We start from the raw sequence: 16,995 nt of genomic DNA, 5'->3' as shown, positions 1-16,995 counted from the left end.
TAGATTTAAAAAAAAAAAAAAAAAAAGTACGTTTGAAGGTTATCGTGGATTGTGTACGCTTAATTTATAGTTTAAAAACACTTTCAAACCGGGAGTCATATTTTATGAATGTGGGTTCAGTAAATATGATTTATGTTCTGTAATTCTGCAAAAAAGATTTTATGACTTGAAACATAGCACATCCATGGCTACCTAGAAATTTTCTTTAAATTATATAGTAGTTTCTAGATGTTATGTTTTCTTGATTGATAAACTCTCTTTTGCTAATCTGATGTATACCAATAATTCATGATTTGTGCGCCAACATGGAGATTCATGTTCCAATATCGAAATCTATTTATTTATGAGACTTACATCCGATACATCATATATTATACATGTTGGTCATAAATCATAATAAAATAATTCATTGGATTCTCGTTAGGGACAAAAATTTTGCGCTCCGTTTGTTTTTTTTTTTTTTTTTTTTTTGAGACCATCAGACCTTTCTTCAGTCTTCTGCAACGGATGGCAAATCCTCTTTGAACCAAGCGTATAGGCCTCCTTCTAAATGGAACACATCAGTATACCCATTCAGTACCAGCAAGTAGGCCGCTATCAGAGACCTGCATATGTATAATATTATCAAAATCCGTAAGTTTATATAATACAGCGTTTTTCTTTGTTTTTTCGACAGAGAAATTGGCTAGTTAAGTTTGATCACCTTGATTGTTGACCTTCAGGGAGATTCTGGGTTGGTTTCATTGTACCTCCAGCAAAGCAAGCCACTATTATCTTTGCATCTTTATCTAATTTTGATTTCACACCTATTAGTTATCATATTATAACATCTTAGTTATTTTGGAGTCTGCAAGTATGAGACAAAATATACACATATGTGAGGAATTAATCCTCAAGAGCTGAGGAAATAAAGTCCAGCTATGCTTCAGAGATTGAACCTGTGTTCTCAGATAAAGAAAGAAAAGGATGGAACGGCAGCGTTTCTTTGATAGGCTTAAGTACTTCAAAAGGGAATGACAACGTTTTGAAGTTTGTTTTAATTAACTGAAACATGTGCAATGCAGGTGCAGTGGTTAGGTTGGTTATAACAGGGGGTTAAAAGGCTGTTTAATATACACCAGATTTTAACTACTTCTTCTTCTTCTTCGTAGAGAGTAAAAAATACAAAGTTGCAGAACCTTCTTTGAGAGTTGATTTTCTGAGTTTGTGAGAGAAAGATTTGTTCTTTCTTTGCCATTTCAATTCCTGAAAAAGTTCTATAAGGGTAATTGAAGTTTCTTTGTGAAACTTTGTGAATAATCTGAGAGAGGGTGTAAAAGGGGCTAACGGGTTGGTTTTTGGCCGAACCTCATTAAATTGTGTTGTGTGTTTTTTCTTGTTTTTTGTTCTTAGTTCTCTGAATTCCACAACAAGTGGTATCAGAGCCAGTCTTCTTGAATCTTTTGAGTGTGTTTAGAAAGATCCTACTCTCGGAATCTTGGGTTTCTTGAAGATTGAACAATGGCTTCAAAAATAGAGGTGGAGATCTTTAATGGCAAGGTAGATTTCCTACTATGGAGGAAGAAGACGAGGGCAGTTCTCGTGCAGATGAAAGTTGCTAGAGCAATTGAAAGTTCATTCCCTACTGATATCCTAGAGGACAAGAAATTGGAAATGGACGAGATTGCTTTGAGTACAATCATCCTGCATCTCTATGATAATATCCTCAGGAAGGTAGATGAGGTAACAACCACCTCTCAGATGTGGAATAAACTCAAGCAACTCTATTTGGTAAGGTCTCTTCCAGATTGAATTTTGTTATTAGAGTAATTCTTTGGCTTTAAAATTGACACTTCTAAGGATCTAGACTTTAATCTTGATATGTTTAATCGAACAATTTTGGATCTTGCTAATTGCAAAGTTACATTCAGTGATGAACATAATGCTGTAATTTTAATTAATTCTTTGCTTGAGTCATATAGAGATGTCAAGAATGCCATCAAATATGGTTGTGATTCTCTGTCTTTGGATATAGTGATCAGTTCCTTAAAGTCCAAGGACATAGAATTAAAGACTGAGTCAAAGAGTGAAAGGGTTAGTGCTCAGGGTAGAAGTGTCACTAGGAATTCTAGAAATATTGATTTTAAGGGGAAGAGCTGAGACCACTCTAGATCTAAGTCTAGAACAAGGGGTCAAAAATGTTACTACTGTAAGAAAGAAGGTCATATTATGAAGTTTTGTTATAAGAAAAAGAGAGATGATAAAAGCAAGAACCATGAAAATGGTGATCTTGCTGTTTTTTTCTTCTAATGAAGATTCTAGGGAGGTACTTGTTGCTGACAGTGAGCAAAACAAGTCAGAATGGGTTCTAGACTCAGGATAATCATTTCATATGTGTCCTGTTCTTGATGTTTTTCAGTCCTATAAAGAGTATGAGGGAGGACAGGTCCTTTTAGGAGATGACCATTCATGCAAGGTAGTTGGTATTGGCAATGTACAGTTTAAATTGTATGATGGCACCACTAGAACTCTTAATTCAGTAAGATATGTTCTTGGTTTAAAGAGAAATTTAATCTCTCTTGGTATGCTTGATGATGCTGGTTATATTTCTAAAACTGAAAATGGGAAAATGAGAATATTAAAGGGCCCATTTGTTGCTTTTAAGGGTATTAAAAAAAATGGCCTATATGTCTTACTTGGTAAAGCTGTGTTTAATTCTTGCAATGCTTTTATTCATACTCCTGTTGATAATACTGTATTAAGGCATAGTAGATTAGGACATATTAGTAAAAAGGGCTTGTATTATTTGAATAAACAAAATGTATTTGGTAAAGATCAGATAAGCAAACTAGACTCTTGTGAAAACTGCATCTTAGGTAAGCAACATAGACTTAGTTTCAATTTAAGTACAAATGGAGCTAAGTCTATGCTTGATTATATTCATGCTGATCTGTGGGGCCCTACTAAAGTCTCTACTCAAAGTGGAAATAGGTACTTTATGTCCATAATTGATGATTGTTCTAGGAAGGTTTGGGTAATCTTGTTAAAAACAAAAGATGAGGCCTTTAGTATATTTCAGGAGTGGAAGTTGATGGTTGAAAAACAAGTCAACAGGTCTATGAAGGCCTTAAGGATTGATAATGGACTTGAGTTTTGTAATAGGGATTTTGATAATTTTTGTAAAACTCAAGGCATTTTGAGACATAGAACAGTAAAACATACTCCTCAGCAAAATGGTGTTGCTAAGAGGATGAATAGAACTTTGTTAGACAAGGTAAGGTGTATGCTAGTCTCCTCGGGTCTACTAAAGTTGTTTTGGGGTGAAGCAGTTACGACTGCTATGCACCTTGTAAATCTGTCTCCTTCTACAGTACTCAATTTTCAACCACCAAAGTTTGTTTGGTCAGGGAAGATGCCAAACTATGACAACTTGAAAGTTTTTGGTTGTGCAGCATATGCACAACAATCAGAGGGCAAACTTGAACCCAAAGCCTTGAAATGTGTTTTCATAAGGTATCCTCAAGGGGTTAAGGGTTATAGACTCTGGGATAAAGAAACTAAAGGGTTTAGAGTCATTGTTAGTAGGGATGCGATTTTTAATAAAAATATTATGCCTTGCAAGATCACTAACAGTGCAGGTATTGATAATAAGCAACAAGCTGAGACTAGACAGGCAAAGCTACCTGTACTTGAAGATAATATACCAGATCACCAGGAAAGAGGTGCCTTAAAGGAGAATGAATCTGAAGCTAGTCAGGATGGAACACCACAACATTCAGAATCAGATTCAAATAATGAAAGGGAAATGCAACATGCTTCTTCGCCATAAAAAACAATTGCTTCACCTGGATATTTGTTGACTCGAGATAAGACCAAGAGAAAAGTAATACCCATCAGAAAATATAGCTATGCTAACTTCATTGCATATGCTTTGGTTAGTTTCCAAGACTTTTCAGACAATGAACCTAGGAATTATAAGGAAATTATGGAGTCTACAACAGCAAGGAAATGGAAACATGCCATAGATGAAAAAATGAAGTCTCTGCATGACAATCATACCTGGAATCTAGTTTCAGCTCCTTCAAAACAAAGGATTGTGGATCGCAAATAGATCTACAAAGTCAAGGAAGGATTAACTAAGTCTGATCCAGTGAGGTTTAAGGCAAGATTGGTAGCAAAGGGTTTCACACAGGTTGAGGGTGTGGATTACATTGAAATTTTCTCACCTGTGGTTAAATACACCACCATTCGAATCATTCTCTCTCTAGTTACACATTTTGATTGGGAATTAGAGCAGTTAGATGTAAAAACTGCTTTTTTTCATGGAGACTTGGAAGAAACCATTTATATGAAGCAGCCACAGGGATATGAAGTTACTAGAAAGGGTGGAGAGCTTGTATGCTTGCTAAGGAAGTCTCTGTATGGTTTAAAACAATCCCCAAGGCAATGGTATAGGAGCTTTGATACTTTTATGTTGAAGGCTGGCTTTGCAACGAGTAATTTCGATAGTTGCTTGTATTTTAAGGATACAATGAGTGTAAATACTATATATCTACTTCTTATGTAGATGATATATTGTTGGCAGGACCAAATGCAAAGGTGATTAATTCTGTGAAGCAACTACTCAGTTCTGAGTTTGATATGAAAGAACTTAGGCAGGTTAGGAAAATTTTGGGGATGACAATTGTTAGAGATCGAAGAAATAAAAAGGTGAAGCTTCAGCAAACTACTTACATTCAGAAGATAATATCCAAGTTTAATATGAGCGAAGCAAGGCCTGCTAGTATACCATTGGGTGGACATTACAAGTTATCTGCAGATCAATATCCAGTTATTGAACAGGAAAAAGAATATATGAGTGGTGTGCCATATTCTAGTGCTATAGGATCTACTATGTACTTAATGGTTAGTACAAGGCCAAATCTGGCACATGCTATAAGTATTCTCAGCAGATTTATGTCTAATATTGGAAGAAGTCATTGGGATGCTATGAAATAGCTCATGAGATACTTGAAGTTCACTATGAATGAAAGGTTATTGTTTAAAGGCAGTCAAGATGGAGTTGAGCTGCTTGGTTACACAGATGCAGACTATATCGAGACAAGAGAAAATCAATTTCTGCTTATGCATTTACTGTTTGTGGAAATTGTGTAAGCTGGAAATCATATTTACAAGCAGTAGTGGCTTTATCAACTACAAAGGTTGAGTATATGGCAGTAATTGAAGTTGCTAAAGAAGTTATTTGGATCAAGGGACTGCTATTGGAACTTGGTGTGCTTAATAAAGTTGTTGTACTTTATTTAGACAGCTAAAGTGCCATACATCTCTACAAAAATCCTGTGTTTTATGAGAGATCAAAACATATTTAGATTAAGTATCACTTCATCGTGATATGGTGGAGAGGAAAGAATTTGTGTTGGAGAAAATACCAACTGAGCTCAATCCCATAGATATGGGAACTAAAGTCCTACCTGTGAGCAGGTTAACTCATGTAAAATCTTGTTCGGAGTTGCGGTAGGTTAATGTGGAACAAGGTGAAGTTTGCAAGGATGGTTCTTAAAGTTTCTGCTATATTTAAGCTTTTGAGGATTAGGTGGAGAAATGTGAGGAATTAATCCTCAAGAGCTCAGAAAATAAAGTCCAGCTATGCTTTAGAGATTGAACCTGTGTTCTCAAATAAAGAAAGAATAGGATGGAACGGCAGCGTTTCTTTGATGGGCTTAAGTACTTCAAAAGGGAACGACAACGTTTTGAAGTTTGTTTTAATTGACTGAAACACGTGCAATGCAGGTGCAGTGGTTAGGTTGGTTATAACAGGGGGTTAAAAGGCTGTTTAATATACACCAGATTTTAACTACTTCTTCTTTGTAGAGAGTAAAAAATACAGAGTTGCAAAACCTTCTTTGAGAGTTGATTTTCTTAGTTTGTGAGAGAAAGATTTGTTCTTTCTTTGTTGTTTCAATTCCTGAAAAAGTTCTGTAAGAGTAATTGAATAATCTGAGAGAGGGTGTAAAAGGGGCTAACGAGTTGGTTTTTGGGTGTTCTCTATGTGAATCACCATTGTAGAATCTGCAAGCTTGTAATTTCTTCAACAGATAATAAAATAGCAGAAGCTCAGAGAACCTGAGCATGAGGATGTACAATAAATCGTGTTGTGTGTTTTTTCTTGTTTTTTGTTGTTAGTTCTCTGAACTCCACAACAACATATATTGCAACAACCATGAAAGAACAGGTAGGTTTCAACTTCATACTTGGTATGAATTCTGGGTTTTCTTCTGTCCCAACAAAGATGCCAAAAAATGCAAATGCAGCACGTCGAGCTATGTCCCATGCTATCCATCTTTTATAACCCTGTATATTTGTATGTTAATGGCACCTGGTGGATGAGCCTACAAATATCAGAAAAAATTAGATTTAAGTACACTTCTATTAGCACCATATTATCTAATAATTTCTGAAATTTTCTTCTGTTAGTTCAGATGAATAGAGGACTTTATAAGATAGACTAAAAACCAAGTAACCAACCTCTTTAAATTCTGCTTCAGGTCGCACATCAAGAATGACAAAGTTGTTTTCTTTCTGAAGCCTCAGAGCTTCCTTCACATCTACAATCCTTGCCTGCGAAGAAGAATGCTTATGCTATATATGGGGTTGATCAATGTTTATGTTCCTAACTAATCACAATAATCTCATTGCTTTTCTTTCCTTCCTGATCTCATTAATTTTCCTGGTGAGTTATTCATGAGCTTCAAATCGTTGAACAAAACAAGAATATGATATTAAACTTGTTGTGATTGAAGTTTGATGTGTCTGTGCACAGCGAGACACAGGCACCAAAAAAAAAAAAAAAAAAAAAAAAAAAGGGGTCTAGAATTTGCTTTACCCTTTTCTCTAGTGAATATGCCCTTTTAATCTTCCAGGCTTCTTCAGCTAAACCCTCCAAAAGCAGAGAAGAAAAGAGCCAAAATGAGAGTTGAATTAATAAGAGAATTCAAATATCAAAGAACAATGAGATTCTAATAGAGTTATACCAGGTGATTTTGCTGGTTTTGTTGCTGCACTATAGATTCTAATGCCCTGTGGTATACTTCTTGATGAAAATCTCATCTTTGTGGATCCAAATGATCCCACTGTCAACCAAGGGGAAGAATGAAGATTCTGCTGATGAGACGGTTGGAATTGGGGTTCATTCAGAAGTTTGTTAATATTCATGATGAAGCATTTCCCTTTGTGATTTAATTCTGCAGGTCCAGTTAAAGAAGGAAAATGGTCAAACCGTAATGGTCCCACTATTCCAAAGTCAAGAAAACATTGCTGGCAAGGATTGTTGTTAAATATAGTATTGATTTAAATCTTAAGTATTGCAGTAAAAAAAGTTAATTTTTAGTTATTATATCATCAGCATTGCATATCAGAATTTTAAGATATTTTGTTTCTGTGGTGGTATTTGCAGATCTCTATATATCCAATTCAAGGGAAGAAGGTCGAACATAACGGTGTCAAAGTTGAGCTCCTTGGTCAGATAGGTAAGTTTATGCTAAAACATTTCAATTCGTAATGTTTTGCTGGAAAGATAAATTAGAAAATCAAAGGCAGTCAAGCATTGATATGTATAAACCATGATAAGAAGTTAAGAACTCAGACAGTTAAAATCCGGGACACCATAAACATTTCTAATATTCGTTTCTAGAAAGAACTTGGCTAACATTTTCTAACTAAAGATTCAACTTTCATGCATGTGTGATCTGGCCATTGATCTATTTTCTAGTTCCTGGGTCATTTATTTTTTACTTCTGTTCTAACTGTTTCCTGTGTTAAATAATGTGTTCCCTTATACTGTTGAAAAGCGCCTGGAACCATCTTTTTTGTATTTTGAACGTGTAATCTAATAATTTGTTCACTCTGCAGAAATGTACCTTGACAGAGGCAACTTTTATGATTTTACTTCCCTTGGTGAGTATGCTTTGTCTTAATTTTCATTAGCTTTGGACAGTTTCAACTCTATGTTTTGACACTATGAATTGATTCATTGTTAATAACCATCATTCCTCTCCCTAAAATCTGAGGAAAGAAAGAGAAACTGCTTTATTTGGAATGATTAGCAAATTTTCTTGTGATATCCATAATTAGTAATTGTCTATGTCTTATTTAGTCCAAACATTCAATGAATTATTTCCTACTAATTTGCTTTGTTTTTATTACGTTTTCTTTACAAGGAAGCTCTAAGTTAGCTTTTGTTTGCAGTTCGTGAACTGGATGTTCCTGGGGAAATATATGAAAGAAAAACGTATCCCTTTGAATTTTCTACTGTTGAAATGCCATATGAGACATACAATGGGGTGAATGTGAGGCTTAGGTAAATAATCGTCAACACATTACTATGTGAGTGGTAAACTTGATGTTAATTTTAAATCCCATTTAGCATATTTTCTCTTTGTAGGTATGTCCTGAAAGTCACAATAAGTCGTGGTTATGCTGGTAGCATAGTGGGATACAAGGATTTTGTGGTAATATTCTCTCTCTCTCACTCGCTTGCTCTCTATCCATAACAGTTAATTATTATAATTTTGATTGTTCAGGTTGAATATAATGTATTAGTCTAAACAATGTGCAACCGGAATTTTACCTTGCTATTATCCATTATTTACTTAATTTTTTTTAAGAATGTAATGAATTTTACTTATATTCCTAATTAAAAGTTTGTGCCTTAGGTTTATGATATTTTGTAACTTAGATTTATGATATTTTCTTATATAAGCTTTCCATTTGAGCATTGATTGGTTTTGACATCAGGTGTCCTGCTTTACTAATTTTTATATGTCCTGTACCATTGCCGTTCATTTTGTTCCTTCCAGCCTTATTAAGCTGCTGTGTATGTGATTATCTGTGTAATTTGCAAATCATGCTAATGCAACATCTCATTCTAGTTTAATTTGATGTCATTTTATGCTTCAGGTTCGCAACTACTCCGCACCTCCATCAATTAACAATAGTAACAAGGTGAGTGCATAGCTGCCATATTGTCTGATGAGACATTGGTATGGTGGTCTCGATTATCTCAACCTGACTCCTTTTATGACCTTGTTATTTTGTGGAAGGGATTAAATAATCAATACTTTTTGCGCATTACAAAGAATAATACAATAGTTAATTCTCTCCGTCTTTCTAATAATACCTTTGCAGATGGAAATTGGAATTGAAGACTGCCTACGTATTGAATTTGAGTACAACAAAAGCATTAAATGTTTTTACTTTGTTCCAAAGGGTCGCATAGAAGCTTTCTTTTTTGATTTAGTAAATTTATATTTGAAATTTTGATGCCAAAATTGAATGAATTATAATTATTTGTGCATCAAGAAATATTTTGATTTCAAGAATTTTATGGATATGGGATTTTGTTAATAATTGTTAAATTTTATTGTTAGAATATTGTGTAATTAGAAATGCTTTCATGTGAATTTTAATATATGTTTAATATTTGAAAAAAATTTCCATTTAAGTATACAATGCCAATTTATGATGGTTTTAATATATGTGTTGTTGCCAAAAATGTATTTGGGATTTTAAAGGAATTATGGTTTAAGGTTTTTAATTAATTATTGTTGAGTTTTATGTTGATTTTATAATGCATAACAAATGCGTTTACATTATTTTAAGAATATATGAATTTCATATGATTTTAATATTATTTTTGGCATGATTTGATTTTAAAGATTTCAAGAAAAATATTGGTTTAAGTTATGGTGCTTTCAAAATATATATTTATGCACTTGAAATATTATCTTGTAGATTTTATGATATGGGAAAAATTATATATTATAGATGGATTTATGCTGGTGATATTAAAGAAAAATGTGGGAATATGAATTTGAAAAATGGTATAATTCCTACGGTGAATTTTGAAAAATTGGATATTTTAATAATAAACTTGGTTATTTGTTTTAAACGCACTCATACAGTACTGGTGTTCTATACTGTATATGTGGATGAGCGCGCAAGTTATAACGTCTTCCGTGAGTTGCCATCAGACCAAGGGCAGGCAAGTTCTATATGGTGCACATAAACTGGCCCCCTCCGTGGTCAGGATAACGGTTTAAGCAATGGCGCTGTCGAGATGGCGAAGCGACCGTATGCAAGTTTCTCTCTTTAACCCCCCATCAGATGGTGCTCGGGACGTTGGGTATCATAGGGCATAACTGGTATATAATGTGGTGCGTCAAGTATTTTTCAGATATAAATTTCTAAAATATATTTATTCATATTTTATGTCAATTAATTTAAATCGATGTTTTTAAAATGCATCTTGCCATATTTTTATTATATAGATTGACTGAATATTTCAAAATGAATTTTATAATATATTTTTACCACTTATTTTATATGATTGTTTGTAATTATTTAAATTATATTTTTTACACTGTTTATTTTGATTTATTAAATCAAATTTTATGAATTATATGTTGAATTTCACTTTTATATTATATTTCTTTAATGCAAGTATTTTAAATTATTTTATTGTATTTTATTCATATTTGAATTATTTAATTATTTATTAAATTAATTATTCCTTGATTTTTAGGGCATAAAAGATTAGGTTTTGCGAAAATGTATTAAAATGGGAACTTTTCCAATGGAGTGAATGGTGAGGGTTTTGAGAGAAAATATTATTTTCAATTAATTATTACTTATTTACTTATTTATTCTTAATTATTGGAGTGTACTACGATTATCGTTACTATTATAATTGTACAGTAGATAGGATCACTCACTAAGATGATTGGCATCTCATATTTCTTAAATCTGTTCCCCTAGGTACAAAGATTGGTAGATGTTCGTCCGGAGCGAGCTTGATCTTCGTTGCTGTCGTATTTCGAGGAGTTCTCTTTCTTTTCATTTATTTCTATTGTAATATTTCTTTCCATCCCTTGTTGTATAACTTCTATACTTAATTGTATCTTATGATGCTCTGTATACTGTATTAGATATATTTTATTTTAGTTCCCTGTTTAATTTATGGAAGTGCTGATTATTGTGGAATTAAATTGTAGTAAAGTGGAGAAATAAGGCGGTATGTATATAGAAGTGTATTTTCAGTGCAGAAAATTTGTGGTAAGTCCAACTCTTAGGAAAGGTTCTGCTAGATTTTCTATTGGAAGGTCCGATAGGATTTTCCTGGGATCAGGACTTGTCTCGGGCTCCGATGAGGGATTTCGGATGGATCCTAACACTATTAATCAAGTGTATCCACAACAACCATTTCAAATGTTAAGGACATGCTGAATAATTATACTATGGAAATTTTCAATCGTTTTAGTTAATGAAATACCATCGATACCTCATCATGAGTATGTCTAGGTGCTTTAATTAGCTTGAGTACGCTATAAAGAAAATTTCATTTACACATCTTTAGTTTTGTCATTATTTCATTTGGATTTTATATTTCTTAAAAAATCATTACTTATCTATTTTTGATTTTCTAAATTTATCAAAATAGACTCATGCCAGATCCTACCATTTTTTACCACATATTTTCATAATATTATTTTTAATCATGAAATATTGATTTTTAACTTCCATTTTATCTTTAACATTTAAAATTAACTGGTAAAAACTAATAAAAAAGTTACAAATGGACCTGTTTTGATTGATAGAGAAAAATAAAATAAGCTAATGATAGTTTTTTAACTTCCATTTTGCCTTTAATTGGTGAAAGCTGATAATAAATTGACAAAAAGACTTGTTTTGATAGGTAAAGAAAATTAAATGGAAGTTAATGATGATTTTTCAAAAATATATAATTTAAGTAAAATAATGGCACAAGTGAAATATTGGAAATGAAATTTACCCTAAGCAAATAGTATCCTGATTATATGGACATTAACCCTATAAAATAAGCCTTCCCTTAGATTGATGGCTGAATTGACCCGCATAGCGAGGTAATGACTACTAATCAAGTATTTAATCCACCACATTTCTAACATTAAATATGTGCTGAATAATTATACTTTGTAAAAATTTTCGACCCTCCTAAATGAAAAACCATCAATACCTCACTAACCTTTTAATTTGACCCACGTAGATTGATGATGACTATTAATCAAGTATTTAATTCATTAAGTAGGGGGTGAATAATTAATCCATTATCAAGTATTTAGTCCATTTCTTACATTAAGTATGTGCTGAATAATTACACTTTGTAAAAATTTTCGTCCTCCTAATGAATGAAAAACCATCAGTACCTCACCAACCTTTTAATTTGACCCGCGTAGACTGATAATGACTATTAATCAAGAATTTAATCCATTAAGTATGTGCTGAATAATTATGTGCTAAATAATTAATCCATTATCAAGTATTTAATCCATTTCTAACATTAAGTATGTGCTGAATAATTATACGTTGTAAAAATTTTCAACCTTCCTAATGAATGAAAAACCATCAGTACCTCACCAACCTGTTAATTTGACCCGCGTAGACTGATAATGACTATTAATCAAGAATTTAATCCATTAAGTATGTGCTGAATAATTATGTGCTAAATAATTAATCCATTATCAAGTATTTAATCCATTTCTAACATTAAGTGTGTGCTGAATAATTATACGTTGTAAAAATTTTCAACCTTCCTAGTGAATGAAAAACCATCAATGCCTCTCCAACCTTTTAATTATCTTAAATGTTGAAACTTAAATATGTATTCAAAGTTTATATAAGTTCATACCAAATTTATTTTACTTCTTTAAAAATTTTAATATTTCATTAAACTTATATAGTTTGTCAATATATTTTTAAATATCATCCATAATTCAGTGTTGTTGGCATATGTATTAAGCCAAGTGCTTCTCATTCTTAGGAATTTAACAAAATTAAGAATCTAGAGTCAATGAGTGTGTCTAACATATTTCACAACATTCCTACTTAGGACTTTTTTTTTCTTTGGTAATATTACTTAGAACTTTGATAAGATGGAAATAAAATCATCCACGGGTATAATTTAGTTTGACATATATTATTATCTATACATATTGGTGAAATAACTATATATATATATATATACATATATATATATATATATATATATATATATATTCATACTTGACCATGGTGATGTTGATACAATACATCAAATATTATCAATACGATGACTCCAACTATATGTGAATCAAAGGGATGGTATGCTATTTGGCATGGGTTGGCGTCCATTTTTATAGTGAGGTTTTGAGTGCCAAATTGTAATATTATTGAATTCTAGTTCTCATTTAGTAGTCCTCCCGGTGGATCCATGGATGTGGAGATTTGAGGCAGGCTACAAAGAGATAAAATAAAACACACGCTTAAATCGTTAAAATAATAATAACGCATTTTTCAATTGTTTAAGCTCTTCAAAAAAGTAATAATATAAATTGATATAAATTAAAGATGCTTGATGTTGTAGGTTTAAAACTTAAACAACTCTCTTATATGTAAAGGATTTTATTAGACAAATTTCAATTTTTGGAAGAAATGATAATTCAACTTTATTTTTGTCAAGAGTGAAGAAAAGGAAAACATAACTAGAAACAATGTTTCTATCATCAGACTGTCATTTTACACTAGGGTCCAAAAGAGTGAAAATAAAAGGAAAACTAACAGGAACAACCAAAAAAACAAAGATCCAATATTGGTCGAAAGTTCTGGATTCTCGTTATACACCTTTAGCAGCGGAGTTGGCTAGATTTCATGATCTGTTTTGCTAAGGAGCTGGGATTTGATAATTATATTTTGGTGTCTGATTCTATAAGGTTTTAATTTCTAGTATTCGGGATGGCTTTCTTTACCACTGAGATGAATTGTTTCTTGATTGAAAGGATCAGGGCTTTCCTTCAGGCGGAGGGTTATATTTCTTGTTTATTTAAACCAAGAGAAGCTAATAGAGCAGCCCATCCTTTGGCTAGATTTGCTTTGTCTTGTAATGGTCATGTGATTTGGGTGGAGGACGAACCATCATTGTCCTTTGATACTCTGTTACAAGACGTAATTCCTATTTCTAGTTAATGAAAGTTTGTCTATTACCCAAAAAAGAAAATAAAATAAAATAAAGCAAAGTGAAATCTCTGACCCAAAAAAAAAAAAAAAAAAAAGTATCTTGAACTTTATAATCCACATCAATGGTATGTTTGTCTAGCTCTAGAAGACATTGAATTATTTAACATATTCAAGTAAACCGTACCTAACGCAATGTTGAATTATCCTCAAGGTCCGTAGCCATGTAGGATTCGAACCAAAAAAAAAATTATATATATATATATATATATGTAGGTAAGTGTCGAATGGCTACTTCTCGAAGCCTTTTTAAATATTATAATTTTTTTAGAAACAAAATTTTTTAAAGTAAATTATTTTTGTAAGTATACAATACTATTGGATAATAATTCTAAATTGTCTATCAATATACTAGACATTCATATCATCTAAATATCAATATTGTTAATTTTTGTATGACATAGACTGATTTATTTAATTGTTTATATAATTAACGTCATTAATATTTAGTGTTTGCAAAATTTGTTTAATAATTAGTTTCATATTGATGCTATGAAGTTTTAGGGGTTGTGCTTTCTAAATTTATTGCACATTGGTATCTTAAAATTTATTTAATAATGTTTTCTTAATTTATTTAAGGGTTGTACTTACCCTTATAAATAATAATAGAGATATCAGTGAATTGTGGTAACTAACTGTTAATAATATGGTGCACAACTAAAACGAGCGTAGAAATGAGTTCCATGCAGGTGGAAATTGAGAGAGGCTACAAAGGGATAAAATTTATTTAAAAAAATAAAAATAAAATAAAAAAAAAAGCTTAAATTTTGGACTTCTTAATCATTGTACTATCAATAAAATTAATTTCCAATTAGCAAAGAACGCCTCATTTATAATTTTAAATTTATAAAATCTTATTTTCATCAATTAATTTTGCTGTTAACGAAAAAAATAATCATAAAAGATATTTAAAAAGGAAAATGAAATAATAAAATGATTTCCATCATCATTTCTTACCCTTTTATAGGAAGGTTTTGAGTGCCAAGCTTAAGAGAATCTATATAATAGCTATATAATAGCAATAGTAATAATAACAATAATAATATATGGATCTCATGCAATATTAGTTAATTGTAATACTAGTGTTAAAGAGAAGGAACACTACAAAAACGTGGGCGGAATGGAGAAATACATGGATCCATGGATGTGGACTTCTGGAGATTTGAGGAGGGACACAAGCATGTGAAGCGGTAAAAGAACATGTTTATATAGAAAAGAACAGTCATTATTGACATTCATTATTTAATTATGACATTGACATTGATTATTATAGTATGACATTGACATTGATCATCGACAATGATTCATTTTAGTATGAGTAATGCTATATATAATAAAAAATTTGTCAAAATCATTTGTTATTCGTATCAAATTTAAAATATTTTGATAATTTTAATATTATTGGTTGATAAAAATATAAAGAATATCTATTTATATATAATATTAACATCATTCGTATCTCCTTCAAAGATATAAATGGATATTTTTTAAATTGAGGAGTAGAGGTGGTTGAAATGTCAGCAAATTTCAGACCAAGTAAATAAACTTTTTTTTTTTAAGAACTGAAAGGCATTATTTAAATGAATTGAAGGAAAAAAAAATGTAGCAAACTCTTTCATAATAAATTACTGTTCCAATTTGAAAGATCAGTGGCTTCACATCAAAGCTATATAATTGTAATGATTAGTATGATTGGGTGCCTGAGGTATTGGCGAGCTATTTTATATTCAATTTCATATCATTTGAGTATGAAATAGAAATAATACATTCAAATATAATAATAATTATTCTTATAATACTGAGACTTTTTAGAAAGATTTAAGGATTTGAAAAAATTCTACAAAGTGCTTTAAAAAAAAATGGGTGACTTTCTACATAGAATAACAGGTTTGCCAAGTGGAGGCGGAACATTAAAAATTGTATCAAAACTCATACCTAGCGAAAGAATACCAACGAGGATGTTGGGCCTCTAAAGATTATGGCGACTAGTTAGGCAGGTGCAAAAGACACCGGCGGACCATTTAATGTACAATCCCACATCACTCGGATGTAAAATAAAGGATTATTCAAATATAATTATAGTCACTCTCATAACACTGAAACATTTTCAAAATGGTTGGTTTTAGGAATTAAAGAAATGCAGTAAAAGGATAGGTGACCTTTTAAAAAGCTCTCAATAAAAAATTGCATATCGAAATAACCTTCTAAGAAGTTTTGAAAAAAAAAAAAAAAAAAAACCTCATATTGAGCTTTACATAATTTTGCTTCTTCGTCTTCATTTTATTATAATTATTATTTACCTTTTTTTGGGAGGAACCTATAACTATTCTTAAATAGGGCATTTGATTTTTATTTTATTTTTTTACACATTGCACGATATGCATATGCAGCGAAAATACAATCGTGTACTATCAATATTATTAATTAATTCTTAGATCACAGAATCATTATAAATTTTGTTTACTTTGCACCAACACCAAGGTTATTGTTTGTCACGAGATAGATATGCTACAAATGTACGTTCTCTTTTTCCACAACTGCTGCTGGAAAATGTAATTCTAAAGAATCAATATATAAGGTATGAGTTATTCAACAAAAATATATAGATATATATACATATATAAGTTATGAGTTAGTCAAAAATTAAGAAAATAAAATGACACAGAACATGATGGTAAGGGGATAAGTTCTCATAACCATACTGGGAAAGCTGACATTCTCATTACGTCAGAGTCATCAGAGGATTGCTTGGAATTTGTTATACAAACTTGTGAACAAATAGCTCACATTTTTAAAAAGCCATTGGGTACTAAAAGATGTCTCTTTCCCAGGACAAAGCTTCATGTAACTCTCAAGATTCCAAAAGCTTAAAGTTCTTATCAAAATCATGAAAGATCAAACAAAAGTTTTTAAGATGACGAATATATTTAAGTT

General features: G+C 31.6%; 1 protein-coding gene and 1 pseudogene across 1 annotated transcript; one reads left to right on the top strand and one right to left on the bottom strand.

Annotated features, from left to right (window-relative positions):
* Positions 1-262: 262 nt before the first annotated feature.
* Positions 263-7,292, bottom strand: LOC125421343 (rhodanese-like domain-containing protein 14, chloroplastic; annotated as a pseudogene).
* On the top strand, positions 7,218-9,830 carry LOC125421633 (vacuolar protein sorting-associated protein 26B-like; the record flags this gene model as incomplete). Its single annotated transcript, XM_060819898.1, has 8 exons — positions 7,218-7,306; positions 7,438-7,505; positions 7,888-7,932; positions 8,224-8,335; positions 8,420-8,486; positions 8,935-8,979; positions 9,163-9,216; positions 9,753-9,830. Coding segments are annotated over 8 exons (558 nt in total), but the record flags the coding sequence as incomplete, so codon positions are not given.
* Positions 9,831-16,995: the final 7,165 nt, after the last annotated feature.

This window comes from Ziziphus jujuba, chromosome 8 (assembly GCF_031755915.1).
Source record: "Ziziphus jujuba cultivar Dongzao chromosome 8, ASM3175591v1".
NCBI classification, from domain to species: domain Eukaryota; kingdom Viridiplantae; phylum Streptophyta; class Magnoliopsida; order Rosales; family Rhamnaceae; genus Ziziphus; species Ziziphus jujuba.
Note: the sequence above shows the minus strand (reverse complement) of the source record. Positions and strands in the feature narration are given on the sequence as shown.